Here is a 24072-nt window from a genome sequence, read left to right on the forward strand (position 1 = left end):
GAGATGCCACCAGCTGCATTAAGTACTGCAGTGCCACACCAGATACTGACTCTTAATTTTGATTTTGACCCCCTCCTTTGTTCAGACACACATTATTCCATTTCTGTTAGTCACATGTCTGTGGAACTTGTTCAGTTTATGTCTCAGTTGTTGAATCTTGTTATGTTCATACAAATATTTACACATGTTGAGTTTGCTGAAAATAAATGCAGTTGAAAACGTTTCTTTTTTTGCTGATAATATATATATATATATATATCCATATCCCATTTGGGATGCAGATGTAATGTAAATACTGGACTGTACACACAGGGCAATACCACCACCTCAGGCCGTCCGACAACACTGCAACAAGGCCACTCTGGGCAGGCAGGCCCACTCACACACCACTAAAGACGACTCCTGTTAAGTCTGAGCTGTCCCAAGCATTCCTTTTTTTCTTATAGTATGAAAACCAAGCGTGCAGATTCAGAAATTAAATACACTGGATTTCATGAGTCTTTTGTTTAGTTTTTCTTTCCAGAATGGATCCTTAAATGGTAGAGTGGTACAGTTCTGGTTGTTCACAGTTCTCAGTCAGAGCAGATCAGTGTTCTGTAGAAATAAATAAACACGCAGCAGAAAAACAACATCCTGGCCGGTAGGGAGTCTGGCAACCGGGTCAAGTCAGTCTCATGGAGAGGAAAAGAGCCGCCTGTCAACCACCCAATCTCTCAAGACTGAAGGTGTAGAGAGAAGAAAGGAACAGCACACTGTTGTTGTTGATCAGGGTCAAAGGTCATCTAACCCGCAGTCGTGACATCATCCACTCCAGGCCCTGGCACAACCTAAAAGGTAGGGAGACAGGATGGAGAGGTAGAATGTCATTTTCAGCATATAAAAGTGGGAATAAGACAAATGCTAGTTTAAATGTAAGCGACCCTCCAAGGAGGAAAGAACATAGCTTGCCGGTCCCTGGCACTAAAAAAAGCTGAGCAACACTGCCCTACTGTATGAATGTTGGACCAGGTCTCTTGCAAAAGAACTTTAATCCCAACGAGAATAACCGGCATAAATAATGGTTAAATGAAAATGTTTCTCTTACCCCTCCCCAGTGAGGGCGCAGCAGGCTTGGATGTGCCACTGGTGGTCTTTGACTGAGGTGAGCTGCAGGCTCTGGGAGATCTCAGCCACAGACATACAGCCTTTCACATCCTGTTTGTTAGCAAAAATCAGCAGGCCCGCCTTCTTCAGGTCCTGACGAGAGAGGAGGGTGGATGACAAGATGACGCCGATAGACATGGCCATTTTATTCCCAGCCCCTAAGCAACTTTGTTTCAAGCATTTCACTACAACCGCAATAACATCTGCTAAATATGTGTATGCAACCAGTAAAATTTGATTTGAGTTTGAATTCTAAGGCATAATTACTGGGAGAGAGGAGAAGGAAAGTGAGAAGAACCCATGTATTTTCAATTAAGGAGTAAATACAAGGAGGGAGGATGAGGAGAATGAAATTGAGAGGTACCCATATGCTCATAGATCATCATAGAACATAGGCTGCTGCCATGTCTGCTAGGCTGAGGGTAGTATCACAGATTGAACAATGAGACAGATATTTCAGTGGACGTATAAATGTGAAGCATCCACTTGGCGTTTCCACTCAATACCAAATATGGTAGTGAGAGGAAGCCCAGAGGCCAGCAATGGAAGAACGAGATAGATTTTGGCCGACATTCTTCACATTTTCTGTTCCCAAAACTAGAATCTGTTTCAAACAGAGTGGCAAAGTTTTGTAGACTTTACCCTTTGCCAAAGTTAAAAAAAATTGGGTTGATAAGGAGTGCAAAGGCGAATTGAGTTATTGCACACGCATACTTCACAGAGTAGGTGTTCCCTAACGGAAATATGCAGATGTTTGCTAGAATGCGCCAATAGGATCTCGCTAGCTCGTGCTTGGCTCTGCTCCCCTCCTTCCTTGTTCTATGACAAATTTGTTCCCATCTTAGTTATAAAACTCATTCTACATTGACACAAATATTGTGTGCACTATAAAAAACATGGCCAAGAACACCAAAACTCACTTCATGTGCAAGCATTCTGTAGAGCTCCTCTTTGGTGACAGAGATTCTCTCTCTGTCTGTGCTGTCCACCACTACGATCACAAACTGGAGAGAAAGATAGTGAGAGACATAAGAAAGGACATTAAAAAAACAGTCGGTAACACTGTACATTAAGTTGCTCTTATATCTAAGTAATAACACTGTAATTACACTAGCAACATTGTATTAACCCTTTAATATTTTCAAATTTACATTGTAATTACATAGCAATATTGTTGAGCAGTTTTTGTTACATGTTACCAGACAGCCTAGTTTAATTCAAGATACACACAAGTTTACAGTTCAACAAACAACTGCCATACATCCACAGTACGTGGTCTGACCTCTGTGTTAGTGTAGTACGTGTTCCAGGAGGATCTCAGTGACTCCTGTCCTCCGATGTCCCACATCAGGAAGTGCGTGTTGTTCACCACTATCTCCTCCACGTTGCTGCCTATTGTAGGAGACGTGTGGACCACCTCATTCATAGAACTGCAAACACAAGCACAGGAGTTTCTCAATATCAATGCAAAACAACAATCAAGTCAGTAAGAATGTTGATAGGCATGAGAACAATGTGGCTGTCAACAGGTCATTTTGTAAATCTATTCCCTATTGGATCACATTCTTCCATAAGTGGGTTAACCAAAACGTATTTAAGCTAAGGTCACTGTTTCTCATTTAGCAGAAAAAAACCTTATGAAGTCCTAATCCCCCCCAGTTGTGAGAAGAAATGAGTCTGTTGTTGTACCACTGATTTCCCTTCTGTAGACCTCACTCTCATCCCCCTATCTTTATCTACTAACAGTAGGCAAAAAACTTACAACTGATAAAGTATGGTGGTCTTCCCCGCATTGTCCAGGCCCACAATAATAACCTTGTGCTCTGAAAGAAAAAGAGGAAGAAGAAATACGTTTTAAAAACACGTACAAATAATCACAAGACACTAGGCTATAAACTTCTAAAATAAGTCTGACTTCAATGCACTGTGGCTGACCTACACACCCAATAGGCAGCAGCACCATTCTTCATTTTCTTCTAAAACACTGTTGATATTGTTCAAACAAAGGACCTCAGATCTCCAAAGCACAGCCATGAATGAAACAATCCATTCTGTTTTGGAGCAGACTTTGAGACTTGACAGTGAAAAACTGCCATGTTTTACACATTTTCACACTGCTCTCTCACTCAGACATAGCAGTGCCAGAGAAGAGGGGGGAACACGCACAGTTAGGCCTACATTAGGGTGAGCGGTCTCAGCGCTGTGCTTGCTCAAGCTGAAAGCAGCAGCTGTTGGGAATGGTTGGACGGATACTGAGCCACCACCTGGTCATCCAAGCAAAGCCAAAGCCATCTGGACTCAAACATGCAGCTCCATGTAAAAACACTGTCGCAAATACGTAACCACATCTTGACTGGAATTTGAGAAATGCACAGTATTAGCAGAGAAGAACCAGCCAGATATGGGCATAGGCCAGGTTGAGCAAAATTATTACTAACAAAGCTGAACAAATAGCCTAACCACTTCCCTTTTGAAAGCTGCAGACAGGAGTATAGTGTGTTTGGATTGGCTCTAGGGCTGGGCCTACTCAATACTCTCTCCTTCTCACATCACTCCCATGTGACTGACTAGGAAATGTTGGTTGAGCAGGACGGAAATTACTGAAGTGAATCTTTTGTCTTCAAAACCCCAGAAAACCAGAACTGAGAGGGAGCCTCAAGAACATCTAGAGCCTTGTTAGTTTCTGGGCCATAAGGCTCAAGAGGGGAGAGAGTCAGTTTCCATCTCTACATGTTTTCTGGCATGCCTGCAGGACAATCCACCATGCTTAGTCTAAGGCACTGGGGCTCACATATAGTTTGACTGATCCAGTACTGCAGATAACAAACAGTAGCCTACACTCTGCCAACACTGCTCCTCAGTCATTATCACCAGCTTCTCCTTATGTCCTCTGGTCATTTCCATGTAAAAGGACTATGAGCACCAACACGTGAAGTTCATAGAACTTCACGTTGGTGCTTTTATATATATATATATATATATATATATATATATATATATATATATATATATATATATATATATATATATATATATATATATATATATACACACATATACATATACACACACACACACACACACATTTCTCAACAATTTCTATCGTAAAAAGGCTTTGATTTCTGGTCAAACAGATGGAAAAGGGGTCTTAGAAAACATCCACTGTACCAGAAAAAGTCTTAAGGTATTAGAAATACATCAAAACACAAAAAGTATTACATTATGACCCTTACCAACTAATATCAACATTTATATTTCATTTTGCAGAAATGATTTACATTCTGTAAGATGAACCCTTACACTCAGTGGGAACTGACCTATATAGATAGGGCTAGATTGAAATGTTTCTACAGAATAAATATGGAAGGCATATGCATAACCATGGTAGTAATTAAAAGGGAACAGTTAGGAGATAATGGGAAAATGATCAGATTAAAAGGTGAGGACAACAGTTCACCTGACAAGACAATCCAAACATTACACTTGATTTTATGGCCATTTTACATTTACCGTTCTTTTCTCCGCATTTGTTGATCTGAAAATACTCTGGATACATTCAGTAACATGATAAGAATATTCTTGGGAATTTTGTGGAAAGTAAAGCATAAGACAAATAAATGGCAAGGATTTGAGTGAGAGGTGCACAGTTCCTAAGTAATTTCAATGCACTTATGACTGAAAGAGTCTTCAACTAGTTCTCCTAGCTGTGTCGTTAAGGAATTAGAACAAGCACACTTTGTTTGGAACTCAACCCTGCCATCACACAATTACTGTTGTTGTTTAGACAATCCAAAAACGGCCCATTATAAATCGCAATCTGGGTCAGGTGGGCATTATTTGAAAGCTTGTTCTATTGCAAACACGACTAGGTAAATTAATACGATCTTACAGTGTTAGGCTTTCACAAGGCAATTCAGAGAAGCAGACTGTAATTATGGTGCGCACAGAATAGAGTCATGAGTGCATTCAGATGTGTGACCCACGGCAAATAGTCTTGACAACACAACCAAACTCATTCTGTTCAGGGAAACCCAGGATAACGCCATGTCATTTTGTAACTGTACATCAAACATAGTGATCAGAAAGTTTGACACTGTACACTGAGTGTACAAACTCAGGGGTGCAACTCAATATTAGGAAGGTGTTAATGTTTTGTACACTCAGTATATTACAGTACATGCATTTTATGATATGGAAATGTGAAGTGCACACTTGGACACTCAGACAACAAAACACCTGCAAAAGTGGCCTAATTAACGTGGATGGGGAGCAACTTCTTGTTGCCCGTGTTGCTCAAGTTCAGAACGGCTGTCAGTCATAACCGATACAGCGGTGTGAAGTGGAGACCCTGAGGTCTGATGTCATGTATAACATGACAGCTACTGTCTGCATTCCAATTTAGGCACTTGTGTCTCCAAATCTGACATTTTCAACCCATATACGAGTACAAGTGTTTTAGTAGGGCTGGGAATTGCCAGGGACCTCACGATATCGCGATACTTAGGTGCCGATACGATATTGCGATTCTACATGTATTGCGTTTCGATACTGTGATTTTATTGCGATTCAATGTTCCTAACATATTGCTCACAATATGTTTGCTGCAGAGGGACAAAAGGGAACCATGACAAAATGAGTTTTGATCAGTCATGGAAATAAGTGCTGAAATCAAATTGGCCTATTTAAAAAGAAGATGGCTCTGCAAGCTATAAAGGAAAAATACTGGCGTTTTGGTGCAGTTACAGCAAACTAGCTCAAAAATTAAAATTGCAGTATTGTCAAAACGATACATCAAAAACAATATCCCAAAGTGACTACATAAATGTTTTCCCCATTACTAGTGTAAAGGGTTAATAAATATTGCAGAGTGTTTTGTAATTCTGTTACAACACATATCTGTATGTAATGTATGCAAACTTTGTTTAAACTTTGCTCTCTGTATTTTGTTTCTGAATGTTGTCTATCACAATCAGCACATTATCACCAAGTAAAACTCTTGAGTATGTGCAAATATACTTGGCGAATAAAAGTGATTCTGATATCTTTAAGATATTTTCTAATCTCTCTCCCTCATGAGGAAGGATAATGAAAGTTCACAGAAGTAACAAATAAAAGGTAGACCGAGCAGTTAGTGTTTTTACTGATCATTTTGTTTATGATTTATTAAGTGTTTAAAATGTAACAGAATGATTGCAATTGAATAGACTAAAATGGGAAATGATAGTAGTCACAAACCACAGCTGGATCACCTGCTACCTTTGTGTACATATTCAAATCAAATTTTAGTCGTCACATGCGCTGAATAGTAGTAGACCTTACAGTGAAATGCTTACTTACAAGCCTTAACCAACAATGCCGTTTAAAAATACAAATAAGATGAAGAAATAAAAGCAACAAGTAGTTAAAGAGTAGCAGTAAAATAACAATAGTGAGACTATATACAGGGGGTACCGGTACAGAGCCAATTTGCAGGGGCACTGGCCAGTCGAGGTAATAAGTAGAGGTCGACCGATAATGATTTTTCAACGCCGATACCAATTATTGGAGGACCAAAAAAAAGCAGATACCGATTAATTGGCCCATTTTTATATATTTGTAATAATGACAATTACAACAATACTGAATGAACACTTATTTTAACGTATTATAATACATAAATAAAATCCATTTAGTCTCAAATAAATAATGAAACATGTTCAATTTGGTTTAAATAATGCAAAAACTCAGTGTTGGAGAAGAAACTAAAAGTGCAATATGTGCCATGTAAAAAAGCTAACGTTTAAGTTCTTGCTCAGAACATGAGAACATATGAAAGCCGGTGGTTCCTTTAAATATGAGTCTTCAATATTCCCAGTTAAGAAGTTTTAGGTTGTAGTTATTATAGGACTATTTCTCTCTATACCGTTTGTATTTCATATACCTTTGACTATTGGATGTTCTTATAGGCACTATAGTATTGCCAGCCTAATCTCGGGAGTTGATAGGCTTGAAGTCATAAACAGCGCTATGCTTGAAGCACAGCGAAGAGCTGCTGGCCAACGCAGGAAAGTGCTGTTTGAATGAATGCTTACGAGCCTGCTGCTGCCTACCATCGCTAAGTCAGACTGCTCTATCAAATTTTGAAAACAAAACGTTTATTCTTTCAGTGAAATACGGAACTATAACGTATTTATCTAATGGATGTATCCTTAAGTCTAAATATTGCTGTTACATTGCACAACCTTCAATGTTATGTCATAATTATGTAAAATTCTGGCAAATTAATTACGGTCTTTGTTAGGAAGAAATGGTCTTCACACAGTTCGCAGGGAGCCAGGCGGCCCAAACTGCTGCATATATCCTGACTCTGCTTGCACAGAACGCAAGAGAAGTGACACAATTTCCCTAATTAAAATAAATTAATGTTAGCAGGCAATATTAACTAAATATGCAGGTTTAAAAAAATATATATATACTTGTGTATTGATTTTAAGAAAGGCATTGATGTTTATGGTTAGGTAAACATTGGTGCAACGACAGTGCTTTTTTCGTGAATGCGCTTGTTAAAACATCACCCATCAGGCAAAGTAGGCTGTGATCAAATCAAAAAATCTAATCAAATGTATTTGTCACATACACATGGTTAGCAGGTGTTAATGCAAGTGTAGCGAAATGCTTGTGCTTCTAGTTCCGACAATGCAGTAATATCTAACAAGTAATCTACCAATTCCACAACAACTACCTTGTACACACAAGTGTAAAGGAATGAATACGAATATGTACATAAAAATATATAAATGAGTGATGGCCGAACGGCATAGGCAAGATGTAATAGATGGTATGGAGCACAGTATATACATATGAGATGAGTATTGTAGGGTATGAAAACATATAAAGCAGCATTGTTTAAGGTGGCTAGTGATACATTACATCAGGATGGCAAGATGCAGTAGATGGTATAGAGTACAGTATATACATATGAGATGAGTAATGTAGGTTATGTAAACATTATCTAATATAAATAATATAAAGTGGCAAATGATAAATTGATTACATCAGTTTTCCCATTATTAAAGTGGCTTGAGTTGAGTCAGTATGTTGGCAGCAGCCACTTAATGTAGTGATGTCTGTTTAACAGTCTGATGGCCTTGAGATAGAAGCTGTTTTTCAGTCTCTCGGTTCAAGCTTTGATGCACCTGTACTGACCTCGCCTTCTGGATGATAGCGGGGTGAACAGGCAGTGGCTCGGGTGGTTGCTGTACTTGATGATCTTTTTGGCCTTCCTGTGACATTGGGTGGTATAGGTGTCCTGGAGGGCAGGTAGTTTGCACCCGGTGATGAGTTGTGCAGACCTCACTACACTCTGGAGAGCCTTCCGGTTATGGGCGGAGCAGCTGCCGTACCAGGCGGTGATACAGCCCGACAGGATGCTCTCGATTGGGCATCTGTAAAAGTCAGTGAGTGTTTTTGGTGACAAGCCGAATTTCTTCAGCCTCCTGAGGTTGAAGAGGCGCTGCTGCACCTTCTTCACCACAATGTCTGTGTGGGTGGACCATTTCAGTTTGTCTGTGATGTGTACGCCGAGGAACTTAAAACTCTCCACCCTCTCCACTACTGTCCCGTCAATCTAGATAGGGAGCTGCTCCCTCTGCTGTTTCCTGAAGTCCACGATCATCTCTTTTGTTTTGTTGACATTGAGTGCGAAGTTATTTTCCTGACACCACATTCTGAGGGCCCTCACCTCCTCCCTGTAGGCCGTCTCGTCGTTGTTGGTAATCAAGCCTACCACTGTAGTGTCGTCTGCAAACTTGATGATTGAGTTGGAGGCGTGCATGGCCACGCAGTCGTGGGTAAACAGGGAGTACAGAAGAGGGCTGAGAACACACACTTGTGGGGACCCAGTGTTGAGGATCAGCGGGGTGGAGATGTTACCTACCCTCACCACCTGGGGGCGGCCCGTCAGGAAGTCCAGGACCCAGTTGCACAGGGCGGGGTCGAGACCCAGGGGTTAATGACGAGTTTGGAGGGTACTATGGTGTTAAATGCTGAGCTGTAATCGATTAACAGCAATCTTACATAGGCATTCCTCTTGTCCAGATGGGTTAGGGCAGTGTGCAGTGTGATGGCGATTGCGTCGTCTGTGGACCTATTGGGTCGGTAGTCAAATTGGAGTGGGTCTAGGGTGTCAGAAATGGTGGAGGTGATATGGTCCTTGACTAGTCTCTCAAAGCACTTCATGATGACGGAAGTGAGTGCTACAGGGCGGTAGTCATTTAGCTCAGTTACCTTAGCTTTCTTGGGAACAGGAACAATGGTGGCCCTCTTGAAGCATGTGGGGACAGCAGACTGGGATAAGGATTGATTGAATATGTCTGTAAACACACCAGCCAGCTGGTCTGCGCATGCTCTGGGGACGTGGCCGGGGATGCCGTCTGGGCCTGCAGCCTTGCAAGGGTTAACACATTTAAATGTTTTACTCACGTTGGCTGCAGTGAAGGAGAGCCCACAGGTTTTGGTAGCGGGCCGTGTTAGTGGCACTGTATTGTCCTCAAAGCGAGCAAAAAACTTGTTTAGTCTGTTTGGGAGCAAGGCATCGTGATCCGTGACGGGCCTGATTTTTCTTTTGTAGTCCGTGATTGACTGTAGACCCTGCCACATAGCTCTCGTGTCTGAGCCGTTGAATTGCGACTCCACTTTGTCTCTGTACTGATGCTTAGCTTGTTTGATTGCCTTGCGGAGGGAATAGCTACACTGTTGATATTCGGTCATGTTTCCGATCACTTTGCCCTGATTAAAAGCAGTGGTTCGCACGTTCAGTTTTGCGCGAATGCTGCCATTAATCCACGGTTTCTGGTTGGTGAATGTTTTAATATTTGATGATGACCGATCAATCGGTCGACCTCGAGTAATATGTACATGTAGGTAGAGTTATTAAAGTGGCTTTGCAAAGATAAGAGTAGTTGCGGCGTAAAGGGGGGGGGGGCAATGCAAATAGTCTGGGTAGCTATTTGATTAGATGTTCAGGAGTCTTATGGCTTGGGGGAAGAAGCTGTTGAGAAGCCTCTTGGACCGAGACTTTGGTCGCTCTGATACCACTTGCCATGCAGTAGCAGAGAGAACAGTCTATGACTAGTGTGGCTGGGGTCTTTGACAATTTTTAGGGCCTTCCTCTGACACCGCCTGGTATAGAGGTCCTGGATGGCAGGAAGCTTGGCCCCGGTGATGTACTGGGCCGTACGCACTACCCTCTGGAGTGCCTTGCGGTCAGAGGCCGAGTAGTTGCCATACCAGGCAGTGATGCAACCCGTCAGGATGCTCTCGATGGTGCAGCTGTAAAACCTTTTGACAATCTGAGGACCCATGCCAAATCTTTTCAGTCTCCTGAGGGGGAATAGGTTTTGTCGTGCCCTCTTCACGACTGTCTTGGTGTGATTGGACCACGTTAGTTTGTTGGTGATGTGGACACCAAGGAACTTGAAGCTCTCAACCTGCTCCACTACAGCCCCGTCGATGAGAAAGGGGGCGTGCTCGGTCCTCCTTTTCCTGTAGTCCACAATCATCTCCTTTGTCTTGATCACGTTGAGGGAGAGGTTGTTGTCATGGCACCACACAGCCTAGTCTCTGACCTCCTCCCTATAAGCTGTCTCGTTGTTGTCGGTGATCAGGCCTACAACTGTTGTGTCATCTGCAAACTTAATGATGGTGTTGGAGTCGTGCCTGGCCATGCAGTCATGAGTGAACAGGGAGTACAGGAGGGGACTGAGCTCCCACCCCTGAGTGGCCCGTGTTGAGGATCAGCGTGGCGGATGTGTTGTTACCTACCCTTACCACCTGGGGGCGGCCCGTCAGGAAGTCCAGGATACAGTTGCAGAGGGAGATGTTTAGTCCCAGTATTCTTAGCTTATTGATGAGCTTTGAGGGCACTATGGTGTTGAACACTGAGCTGTAGTCAATGAATTTCATTCTCACATAGGTGCTCCTTATGTCCAAGTGGAAAAGGGCAGTATGGAGTGAAATAGAGATTGCATCATCTGTGGATCTGTTTGGGTGGTATGCAAATTGGAGTGGGTCTAGGGTTTCTGGGATAATGGTGTTGATGTGAGCCATGACCAGCCTTTCAAAGCACTTCATGGCTACCGACGTGAGTGCTACGGGTTGGTAGTCATTTAGGCAGGTCACCTTAGTGTTCTTGGGCACAGGGACTATGGTGGTCTGCTTGAAACATGTTGGTATTACAGAGAGCTCGCCCTGTTGGTATTACAGGGAGAGGTGGAAAATGTCAGTGAAGACACTTGCCAGTTGGTCAGCGCATGCTTGCAGTACACGTCCTGGTAATCCGTCTGGCCCTGTGGCTTGTGAATGTTGACCTGTTTAAAGGTCTTACTCACATCGGCTGCGGAGAGCGTGATCACACAGTCGTGTGATGATGTCATGGCTTTAGAAGCTTCTGATAGGCTAATTGACATAATTTCAGTCAATTGGAGGTGTACCTGTGGATGTATTTCAAGGCCTACCTTCAAACTCAGTGCCTCTTTGCTTGACATCATGGGAAAATCAAAAGAAATCAGCCAAGACCTCAGAAAAAAAGTTGTAGACCTCCACAGGTCTGGTTCATCCTTTGGAGCAATTTCCAAACGCCTGAAGGTACCATGTTCATCTGTACAAACAATAGTACGCAAGTATAAACACCTTTGGACCAAGCAGCCGTCATACCGCTCAGGAAGGAGGCACGCTCTGTCTCCTAGAGATTAACGTACTTTGGTGCGAAAAGTGCAAATCAATCCCAGAACAACAGCAAAGGACCTTGTGAAGATGCTGGAGGAAACAGGTACAAAAGTATCTATATCCACAGTAAAACGAGTCCTATATCGACATAACCTGAAAGGCCGCTCAGCAAGGAAGAAGCCACTGCTCCAAACCGTCATAAAAAAGCCAAACTACGGTTTGCAACTACACATGGGGACAAAGATCGTACTTTTGGAGAAATGTCCTCTGGTCTGATGAAACAAAAATAGAACTGTTTGGCCATAATGACCATCGTTATGTTTGGAGGAAAAAGGGCGAGGCTTGCAAGCGAAAGAACACCATCCCAACCGTGAAGCACGGAAGTGGCAGCATCATGTTGTGGGGGTGCTTTGCTGCTGGAGGGACTGGTGCACTTCACAAAATAGATGGCATCATGAGGCAGGAAAATTATGTGGATATATTAAAGCAACATCAAGACAACAGTCAGGAAGTTAAAGCTTGGTCGCAAATTGGTCTTCCAAATGGATAATGATCCCAACCATACTTCCAAAGTTGTGGCAAAATGGCTTAAGGACAACAAAGTCAAGGTATTGGAGTGGCCATCACAAAGCCCTGACCTCAATCCTATAGAAAATTTGTGGGCAGAACTGAAAAAGCGTGTGCGAGCAAGGATCCTACAAACCTGACTCAGTTACACCAGCTCTGTCAGGAGGAATGGGCCAAAATTTACCCAACTTGTTGTGGGAAGCTTGTGGAAGGCTCCCTGAAATGTTTGACCCAAGTTAAACAATTTAAAGGCAATGCTACCAAATACTAATTGAGTGTATGTAAACTTCTGACCCACTGGGAATATGATGAAAGAAATAAAAGCTGAAATAAATCATTCTCTCTACTATTATTCTGACATTTCACATAAAGTGGTGATCCTAACTGACCTAAGACAGGGAATTTTTACTAGGATTAAATGTCAGGAAAAACTGAGTTTAAATGTATTAAATGTATTTGGCTAAGGTGTACCTTCACAAAGCACTCAACTACTCTGGACTGTCTTCAAAGTCTGTCAGTCAGTGGAGTAATCTACTTTCATTACAACTGAACAAATAGTAGAAGACTACTTTGGTACTTTAAGGAAAGGGAAATTCCTATTTTTGCTCTCAGAAACAACTGTATATTCCTAGTTAGAGATAGCCAACTTCCCATGGGGGGGGTCTTATCGATGCCATTATGTAGATACTTGTTCAGGGGAGCGTTATTTTTTGCCATTAGGTAATGCAGATACCAACTTGTTTTCAACCTGATACAAATCTTACAATGTGAGCTTTTTTTGCAGCCACTGCAAAATGCAGATTGCACAGAGCACACAGCTGCGTCACCGGAGTTTGAGATCACCACCAGTTAGTCTTGTGTAAGCAAATGCATAAGATCTTTTCTCAGTTGCAAAGTTCGCTCAGGTGCTTTAGGCTGTGTGAGCAGTTAAAATATATGCATACTGTTCCATTCACACTCTACTACCGTCCCTATTTACTGTAAATAGCCATTGTAACTGGTGCTGTGCTAGTGTATTGTATTTGTCCTTCACCTTGTGAATGAACTGCCATTGTTCCATTTAAACCCACACAGTGAGATGAGTCTTTGAAATTCCTGTTTGAGGTACTACTGACACCGCAGCACAAACGGAACACCTCGCGCCCCATGGGCTTTATGACATGTGGGACACTGTTGCTGGTAGACGACTACCAATCAAAGCCTTCCTCAGACACAGGACAAAGCCAACTACAATAGACCTATGTGAGAGGACAAGGTCTTTATATTACAAAATAAAGACATTGTGAGAGGAGAGTCCAATGAAACTAGCCTGTTTTTATAAGACAATTCAGCTACAGTATCGCTCTGACTAAACCAATACGGAGCCACTCAGAAATGGGTCACATATTTTAAATGAGACCAGAAAACACACTGTACAATGCTAGGCTATATATGCAAAAATACTTTAATGTAGAGCAGATATGAAAGGTGCTGTAAGCCTCTAACAATAGTTTGACAAAACTGATAATTTCCCCTTTCAGCAGCCTTGAAAAGCATAAAAAGCTCTGCATGACCGGACATGCTTTGGGTGGGAGGTATGCCTAACTCTGGTAGTAACAGACAAAAAAGATGGTGTTGTATTTCGTTAGAGGCAAGCTGTCCAGCCTGGGACAACTGTAGCTCTATTGTAAACTCCTTATGGAATTGCCATGCCATACATGTTTGGCTTGACAATGCCAGAAATGGAGTTAGCAAAAGCACTAGCATATCAAGCATATCTGGAACCAGGCTAGGACAACAGACAGGAGTCGTCATCATTCAGAATGAGTCATTCCTTCATTTTCATCCTTGGGTAAACATATACTGATGTGGCAGTAACCACGTTTCCATCCACAGTTTTTATTAGGGCTGGGAATAGCCAGGGACCAGCCAGGGACCAACCAGGGACTTCACAATACGATATTATCACAATACATAGGTGCAGATACAATATGTCTTGAGATTCTCGATATTCTATGTATTGCTATTTGATACTGTAATTTTATTGTGATTCAATGGTTGAAGCATATTGCTCACAATGTCTTCTGCAGAGCGACAAGAGAGCCATGAGAAAACAAGTTTTGATCAGTCATGGAAATAAAAGTGCTAAAAACAAATTGGCTTCCTATTTAAAAAATAAGATGGAAATCAAGCTATGAAGGAAAAAATTAATAAATGGAGTTTTGGTGCAGGTACAGCCAACTAGTGCAAAAATAATATTGCTATATTGTCAAAACGATACGAAATAATATCACAATGTTTTCACCTCCATCACTAATTTGTATGCGAGTAAAGTCATGGCATATGAAAAATATATAAAAATCACGACAAGTGTGAAGGAAACTGGGGATGTCGGTATAATTTAAAATGTCGACAGACAATTTGTTCTTTCGACAGAAAATGTATTATGCAACAAATTGCGGTGGAAACGATTTATTGTGCGATTGTTGATAGAATAACCTTCATGTCGAGGTACATTTGCAGTCACGTGATGCTATATTTATTATGGATCCCCATTAGGTGCAAGGCAGCAGCTACTCTTCCTGAGGTTCAGCTAAATAAAGGCAGTTATATAGTCCAGGGTGGTAAAAGTGCATGGTGATGAGCTTGATGCTACTTTCCAATAAAATCGAGGGTCTTAATTTGTAAGCTAGTTACATGATGATCGGTGCTTAGCTGTCAATTAACAAATCAAAATAATCTTGATTTTATCCATCTCCTCATATAATCTTACCTGTCGAGTGCGAGTGCAGTACGGAAAAATGTATAAATGTATGCATTCACTACTGTAAGTCGCTCTGGATAAGAGCGTCTGCTAAATGACTAAAATGTCAAATGTAAAAATGAGTGTCTACTTTATCCGTGAACCATTATCTAGAGAGCATGCACGAAAACCAGATTGGGCAAATGTGGCAATTATCGCAACAGTTTGTGTGACAAAACTTTGGAAAATGGAATGGAGACACTTTACACTGTTTTGTCATTCGGTACATGAACATTTAAGCGCAAAAATGGTTTATGTGCACTATGTCATAACGCACAGACTTGTATCCGCAAAGTCAGTCTGATGGAAACACCTCTGGTGCGGAAAGGCACATAATTTAATACCGGTTTTATAATATTTGCATGAAAATCGGTCGCAAATTGGATGGAAACCAAGCTATCGACTGCATGCGAGTGAACCATTTTAGTTACCATATCCGTGATTGTTTATTTATTTTATTTATTTATTTCACCTTTATTTAACCAGGTAGGCAAGTTGAGAACAAGTTCTCATTTACAATTGCGACCTGGCCAAGATAAAGCAAAGCAGTTCGACAACATACAAAAACACAGAGTTACACATGGAGTAAAACAACATACAATCAATGATGCAGTAGAAAAAAATAAGACTATATACAATGTGAGCAAATGATGTGAGATAAGGCAGGTAAAGGCAAAAAATGCCATGGTGGCAAAGTAAATAAAGTATGGCAAGAAAAACACTGGAATGGTAGATTTGTAGTTTGAAGAAAGTTCAAAGTTCAAATATAAATAATATGGTGCAAAGGAGCAAAATAAATAAAATAAATAAATACAGTAGGGGAAGAGGTAGTAGTTTGGGCTAAATTAAAGATGGGCTATGTACAGGTGCAGAGATCTGTGAGCTGCTCTGACAGCTGGTGCTTAAAGCTAGTGAATAAAATTAAAGCTAGTTTATGTATTTGGCCTTTTATTTGACTAGGCAAACAAGTCTTTACCGCAGTTAGTGATCCCCTGAGAATGGATAGGCCTACAACATAAAACCGAACGGCCCAGAGAGAACTTCCATAGAAATACTCTGCTGCCCTCGGCGCTCATGTTACAGGGGTTCGCACAGATCTGATTACATATTGAGTGAGCTCAGGATTGAGCGGGGAGGAATTGGTTACATTTTCAGCTAATTCAGACAAATGCACAGCGCACTAAAGACGACATCAGCACAGTTTTAGGCTACAATCTGAGGGGACAGGGACAAATGCAGCTGGGATCATGCTCAAATTTGAAACTTGAAGTTCCATTTTACTCTCCAATGATCCTGAATTTACCTACCTGATAATAGACCTCTCATTAAATTAGTTCAATACGGACACAACACCTAGATAACATGAACACCCACCAAAAGAGTACTGTATTTTATGGGACCTACTAGTACACTTCCCATGGGAAAAAAACTCAGGAGCTTAGGCTTCCCAAGAGGAAAAAAAATTGCAACATTATATGCATTGTACTGTAGTGTCTGTTCCTCTGCCTACTAAGCCAAACCGGAGTCGGTCTACTCTAAACAATGACAATGTAACGTTAGCTAGCAATGTTAGGCCTTGAAAAGCAGAATAGCTAAGGCCATAACGTTAACTACATCTGTCGTTCTGCCCTTGAACAAGGCAGTTAACCCACTGTTCCTAGGCCGTCATTGCAAATAATAATTTGTTCTTAATTGACTTGCCTAGTTAAAGGTTAAATATAATATATATTTTTTAAATAGTACAGCACAGGCCCTCTGAACACTGCAGTGTTGACGATAGCTAGCCAGCTATGAGTATGACACATGATATCATTCAACTAACGTTACCTAACTAATGCATGTATTACTGTAAATTACAGCAAAACAGCTACCTAGCTAGCTACAGTAACTGGGTAAAGAAAATGCAGCTTTACAGCCAATAACGTTAGACTGATATAGGCCCGGTAAAAACTAAAGCTGATACATTAGCAAGTAAACTAACGTAGCTAGCTAACGTTCAGCTTTGTAACCAATGGACCGGGCTTGGCTGTGTTGGCTAACAGCTGGACTAGCTAGCTAATTTATCCATTGAACTTCACACTCGACGTTAACGATATACTTACCTTGATGATTGAAAAGCCTCCACAGCTTGGTGAAAAGTATTCCCATGGCTGTTGCAGAGCCTTTGGACAACTACCAGTAGTTACGGCCAATTAATTAATTTAGCTAGGCTAGCGAATTCCTGAAGATGTTGCTAATGCGCTAGCCAGGTAATGCTGCTGTCAGTGTCACACTTGGCAATATTTGACGGTGAAAAAGAAACCAGTAATGTCAACGCTTCTTGATAACGTTTTCATCTTTGCAACGAAGGCCTTTATGGTCGACATAGAATTACAGGACGCGGTTTATATTGTATTTCTAGAGAATACAATGATAGCTGGCTTGCTTGGTCCGCTGGAGTGCGGTCGTCAACACTGACGCACGCCTACTCTAAACTGCACTCTCTCCACAGTCCGTCCAGTGGAGATGGATTACCCACAGTTGTACTGCATCAATAGGCACTTTAGGGCATATTTTGAAGTAAGGCAATTGCAAGCATTCACAAAATGCCACATATTTGATAAGACAGTGTCTTCAGTTTAGTCCACGCAGGGAACCTGTGGGACAAACAAACATAAATTGCACAACAAAGGAAGGACAGTAAAGAGATCATAATGAATAAATAATGATTCGCTGTAATCCGGTGAGTATCCACTGGGTGTACACGGCTTTGTGTTCTGTTTTAGTGAAGAGGAAATTCTTTTTTTGATAAGAAGGGCCAACTCAATAGTCTACATTTTCAGATAACATATATGTCCTAAGAAGGGAGGCAATGAAGAAAATAGTTGATTATAACAGAGCTTGGAATTTATTTTAAAAAATAAGTAAATTTTTTATGCAGCTAGAGTTGGTTCTCATTATACATCAATTTTCCATAAAACATATTTCTCTTTCTTCTTGATGAATTAAAGTGTTGTATTAGTCATGCAGTTATGCATTTCCCTTTTGAATATCATCTTTCACAAAAATAACAATAACACAATCATTGAACTGCAATGTAGCCGCTAAGTAGCCGAGGAAGGAAAAGCATCAGCATGCAGCACTGTACACATTTGCATAGTAAATTATATTTTTTCTCTAGATTAGTTTGTCTTCTTTGTTTTTCTCTTTACCATGCCTTTATAGAATACAGCATAAACAGAAATCAAGCTTTCTTGGCAATAGAAGAAGGCATTCAAAGATGAAGAAGAAATAATAATGATGCACACCCAGTATTGGTGCACAGCACACAACTCATAGTATATAGAGAGACATTACCTGACGTAAACTTCTATCCACCACTTCCCCTGTCTATACCCTTCACACTCTCTACACGACTTAACTTTTATCATTGGCTAACCATATAGACCTTAAAAACTCCTAACTAAAATGCTACATTTTGAGGATATGTATATGATTAGGAGAGAAACCACTCCATTGCTACAGTGCTAAAAAAGAAAGGAAGTACGAAAAGAGAAAGAAGTTTTAACACAATGCCTGGGTTAAGCAATAAGGCTGTAATTTGTGTTATGATACGCAAATTCTTGGGATACTAAAATTGTCCTTTAAAAAACGACCATTTTGTTTTAACGGCCAGTGCATGGAAGACTTTTAAATGGGGCATTAATATAGAATAGCCGATGGTTGGAAAGCAAATAATACTGACCAAGTGTTTGATGTCAGAATCACAAACCTTTCTGACAATATAACGTTAACTTCACAGCAGACTGAAGCCTTCTCTTCCTCTTATGTGTTGACTAATTTCATTGTTGAAATGTGAGTACCATAAATAACAGTCACTTACTCAACTACAGTGTCCTACTGGTTTTTCAATAGCAACAACACATACATAACAGCACTGGATCATTATTCCATGACTTACTGTATATTGACAAAAATACATGATGGCACTGATCATTCTAAACCAATGAAACTTTGCTGAACGGACAGCAGGTATTTCTTACTGGCCAAACAGGACTTTCTTTGAATATATTCCACTTGAATTAAGAAGACTGTTAAAAAGAGAAGAAAATATGATGTAAATGAAATCACTATCAGAGGCTGCTTGTACAGAACACGGGATGTGGTAAACCAATCAGATGATCAATATTCCCCTGACTGGAAGTATAACCATCTTCACTGAGCCTATCCTCTGAAACCCATTTGAACAATTGAAACTAAGCACACATGGGCATATTGCCCTTCTCAACATTGGATGCCTAGTCTTGAGATCTACTAACTTGAATTTGGCTATTTCCTCTTGGATTCCGCATACTAAACTGATAGGCAAAGTCCTCACACTAGAGTGTTAAGGTACTGTATATAAAGAAGGGATGCACCCTTTCCTGAAAGAGCACAAGATATGAAACTTGCTCAGCAAATTCTACTTAGAAAAGTGTGATTTTCTGTCCTGATGCGGCATGTCGCAAATGGCACTAAGTATCATTGAGGAAGAGAAGGGGATAGAAGTCCAGTAAACTAGAAGATTCCGATTCAGAAACCCCCTAAATAATCACTCAACATTTTGCAAAACAGAAACTTTGTCTGCTCTGAGAAGCAGGTTATAGGCTACAGGACTGGAAACACTAACATCCAAGACAATTTCAAACAACTTAGTGACATTAATTAAAGATACAGTGCATTGACTCTGCTGCTATTGGCTCCTGGAAACGTGCAAAGAGGTTCTCTGCTGACCGAGGGACGCATGGTGCTGTCTGGCACTGGTTCAAGGCAGGTGATGATGGGTCACCATGACCACCACGACAGCTACCCCTGCTAACACTGAGACAACAGGGAGTCGAGGACCACATGGTTACCCCTTTCACCCAGCCATGCCAAGTATCTGCCATGTTAGAAAAGAAGAGGACGAGCCCAGTGTTGGGCCTTCCCTTAAAAAAAAACATGGTGAAAATCTGCTCCTCATCCTATTTTTAGTTTTTTAAAAATGGAGGCGTCGAGATTTGATTTTCAGTTGGTCAATGTTCACGTTTCCAGTGTGAACCAGTGCCAGAGGTAAAGCGAGTTACTAACACTTTATAAAAAGGTTGTTTCAGTACAATTAAACTAAAGAGCTGTCTTGTGGCTCTGTCGTACCCAAAGTGAAGGGAAGAGAGGCCTATGTGATATATGGGTCTTCAGCTCAAAGCCTGTGCCTGGAGTCATGGCTGTAGCCTCCGGGGGAGCCGTTGCGGTTGCGGTGGGGCTTGTACGTGTCCTGGTAGGGGTCATGATAGTCCTCCTCCACCAGGGGGTAGTGGACCTGGTCCCGGCTGTGCTGCGAGCCGGAGGATAGGCGGTTACGGCTCTTCCTCTGCCGCTCATTGTGGTAGTTCTCGTCTGAGGGCATTAGGCTGTGTCTCTCGATGGGTGAGTGGTCTCCTGCTGTGTGATTGCTGTTCTTGTTTGTATTTCTTTGGCCCTGTCCAGGGAGAAGGAGGGGACATATTGTATAAATCTGGTCATTCAGCCGTTGATTATAGCATCAGCATTTTCATTACTGTGGCAATATTTTTTTTATATAGTGAGAAAAACCTCAGTGACTATAAGACTCCATAAATAGGCAACAATCCTGTATCATTTCACTACTGACTGATACCTTTTCCAATTAATTATTTACTACCGATTTGCTCAACGATAATTCAGCAAAATAAACAGTCACTATAGCTATTGCCACCACATCTATTGTACTTTAACCCCCTATATAACTAAATAAGATGAATTATAATCACCTGTTGGTTCACCAGCCCGGTTATGGCTGTGGGGTACGGAGAGAGAGCGGTGGATCCCAGGTTGCGGCCCAGCAGAGGGTTGAGAGGGGTGCTCAAGGAGGTGTGTGTGGCCCTCCAGTAGGCTTCCAGGTACTCTGCCAGGTGCTCACATGCATCCTCCAGCTGATTCTCATCCAGAATGATGTCAAACATTTCCTGAGAGAGAGGGGAGGGGAATGAGAGAGACATACAGAGAGAGAGAGAGAGGGTGAGAGCAGAGACATGCAGAATTAGACTTGACAGACTGATTTGCTGATAGCCCTTGTGAAGGCCAGAGACAGTAACAGGATGTAGCCGTTGACAGAGTGTACTGTGGGGGATATTGGATGCCTACCGGGGGGCACTGTGCTAGTTTGTCCGCTGCCACCAGCTGCACATTCAAGTGTTTGCTCTGGGATTTCCCTCTCGACTTGATCAGCCGCTGCAGAACCTGTGGATAGTTGATATATTAATCAAGCCAGAAGAGGGCAGCAATGTAAATCAGCCTGGTCATGGTTGGAAATGGAAAAAGGTCACAGCAGGGACCCATCAATGACAAATCCTTGAATTTACCTTAAAAAAAATATTTGTCGATGTCAAAAGGATTTCACTCCCGGAGCCGGGTTCCTCTGAAATTCCTCCCATTTTCAATCCAGGTACAGTAGTAAAATTAGAACCATTTGAGGATAAAGGGAAGCCTAAAAATTACCTTAGGAGAGGACACTTTAACATGGACGATGATAGGTGCTAAGGACGTCTTTGTGAGCTGGGCCGGATGGTTGATCGTGTCAGCATCCAGAACCACCAGCTGTAAGGATCGGGCCAGCTCAAATATCCTCTCAATCTCACTCTGAACCTCCGCTGTACAGGATAAAGAAGACAGATCACAGACAGAGGATGAATCTATTTATATCGCCAAGATCAGAAGACATACATTCCACAAATTCTGTGTAAAACAAATCCTTTATCGGATATAAAAAATATATTATATGCACACATGTACTTGTAACTTCCTTTTTAACATGTACAATATATACACAGTAAAGTAAAGAATGATAGAATTCAATGCCATTGTGATGATACCTAGGTTGGTCCTGGTGTTGGATCTTTCAATGATGGCCCTCTTGCTGGGGTTGTTGAGCACTGACCTCTTGGCCAGAGCGATGTCTGCCGTTACCCTTGTAATGGATATCCTACCAGTTATAGAATCAAGACAGACAGAATAGGAGAACATACAACACAACATGTTATTCACAATCCAGACTAGTATTGTATGGTTACCAGAATGTTTATAAAATCTAAGGAAAGACCTAGTCAAAACAGGTGGTCAAATAAGGTACTTTGACAACTCATTAAATTCATTTACAAGTGCTTTACATCTTTTTTCAACTAGCTATAGTAGTTTGCATGAGGGTAAGTGGAGCAGCCTGCAGAGGGTTAGTACAGTATGCAGGGGAAAGGGAAAGTGCTGGCGACAATAGGCAGGAAAAGGGCTGATGACTCCTCACCTGCCATCAAACCTGTGCTTCAGGAAATCAAAGAGTGCTTTCTGCATCATGTCTGTCACCTGCACACGGAGCCCGGGAGCAGCAGAGGATGGCAGACAGAAAAGAGGGATACAATAGTGAGGAAAAAGGAGTGAAAGAGAGAGCGTGAGTAACAGGACAGGTGAGTGAGGGTTAAGACAGACAGCAAGGAAATAAGCCAGTAGAAATTCATTGATAATTCCTCACAGCTACGTATAGCAAGCCTGGAAGAACCCTTGCAAGACCCATTTCTTATGCTGAAGCTACATTCCCTGATGGGCAATGTTTATAAATAACACATGTTATGGACAAAGGTGCCCAAGGATGTCAAAAGAGCAGTTGTCAACTTTGCAATCATTTTCGATTTCAGTATTAGTGCTAAATCAAGACCATCCCATCTTTCCCCATCCACCCCCATTATACATCCATTAAAGATTTCTCCATATTCCTCATATTTAGAAGGTCTCTCTTTATGTAGTGTTGGGTTGTCTCTCTTGTCGTGATGTGTTTTGTCCTATATTTTTATATAATTTATTAAAAAATGTAATCCCGTCCCCACAGGAGGCCTTTTGCCTTTTGGTAGGTCATCATTGTAAATAAGAATTTGTTCTTAACTGACTTGTCTAGTTAAATACAGTTGAAATAAAAATGAATTATGACATCCACCCAGGAGGTCCATTCAGGCTCCTCTGGTCCTGCCCATCCATCAAAGGAGAAGCATGATCTCTGGTTTCTTTCCACTTCATTTTCTAAAGAATTAATCCTGGTTACATTAAATAAGGTGATTAAGGCCTACAATGAAGTGTCATAAAGACCAATGCCGATGTGATGAATTGGGCTATAGCAGGCCAGACCAGTCTTCATTAATGCTATTTCTGCAAGCTATTTGAATTACACTCTGAAGCTGAGAAGAACTGTAGTTTTGAGGACAAGGCTAGCAAGGAGCAGTGTGGAACAATTATTATATGGTATATCCAAAAATATGAGAGTTAAAGACTTTTTGTGTGCTTTTCACACAGAAATAACCATATTCTTTATAGTTAACGTGTAACGGTCGTCGTTCAAATGAGACCAAGGTGCAGCGGAGGATGTGTTCATCTTACAAGATATTTTAATAACCGAATGAACACTATACAAAAATAACCCAAAAAAAAACCAACCAGCAACAGTTCTGTCACAAACAAACTAAACAGAAAACATTCACCCACAAACCCCAAAGGAAAAACAGGCTGCCTATGTATGACTCTCAATCAGCAACAACGATCTACACCTGTTCCTGATTGAGAGCCATACACGGCGGAAACAAAGAAAACCACCAACATAGAAAAAGAAACCTAGAACGCCATGTCACACCCTGGCCTAACCAAAAATAGAGAACAAAAAACCCTCTCTATGGCCAGGGCGTTACATAACGGCAACATTGACATTTTTTACATTTCACTAGGGACAGTTTTAGAGGAAAAAACAGATGTTGTGTAAGCTCTCTTGACATTGAGCATGAATGACAACAGCATCATGCTGTTCACACAAGAAAGCAGTGTACTGT

At 41.4% G+C, this 24072-nt stretch overlaps 2 protein-coding genes across 4 annotated transcripts in view; both read right to left on the minus strand.

Moving 5' to 3' along the window:
* Window positions 1-269: 269 nt before the first annotated feature.
* Window positions 270-17858, minus strand: arl5a (ADP-ribosylation factor-like 5A). Its single transcript, XM_029711497.1, has 6 exons — window positions 17299-17858; window positions 2906-2966; window positions 2426-2573; window positions 2064-2147; window positions 1085-1236; window positions 270-827 (listed from the first exon to the last, which is right to left on the minus strand). The coding sequence occupies exons 1-6, from the start codon at window positions 17342-17344 to the stop codon at window positions 779-781; spliced, it is 540 nt and encodes a 179-aa protein (XP_029567357.1). The 5' UTR covers window positions 17345-17858; the 3' UTR covers window positions 270-778.
* Window positions 17859-18060: 202 nt separating this feature from the next.
* Window positions 18061-24072, minus strand: part of LOC115160934 (voltage-dependent L-type calcium channel subunit beta-4) — a 48109-nt gene continuing 42097 nt past the window's right edge. For all 3 annotated transcript variants that reach the window (XM_029711494.1, XM_029711495.1, XM_029711496.1), the window contains 6 exons: window positions 22509-22567; window positions 22084-22193; window positions 21710-21861; window positions 21356-21451; window positions 20983-21177; window positions 18061-20672 (listed from right to left, as the gene is read on the minus strand). In XM_029711494.1, the coding sequence (XP_029567354.1) occupies window positions 20394-20672; window positions 20983-21177; window positions 21356-21451; window positions 21710-21861; window positions 22084-22193; window positions 22509-22567 (891 nt within the window). In that variant the 3' untranslated portion in view covers window positions 18061-20393. The remainder of the gene's footprint in view (window positions 20673-20982; window positions 21178-21355; window positions 21452-21709; window positions 21862-22083; window positions 22194-22508; window positions 22568-24072) is intronic.

Source organism: Salmo trutta, chromosome 24, assembly GCF_901001165.1.
Source record: "Salmo trutta chromosome 24, fSalTru1.1, whole genome shotgun sequence".
NCBI classification, from domain to species: Eukaryota; Metazoa; Chordata; class Actinopteri; order Salmoniformes; family Salmonidae; genus Salmo; species Salmo trutta.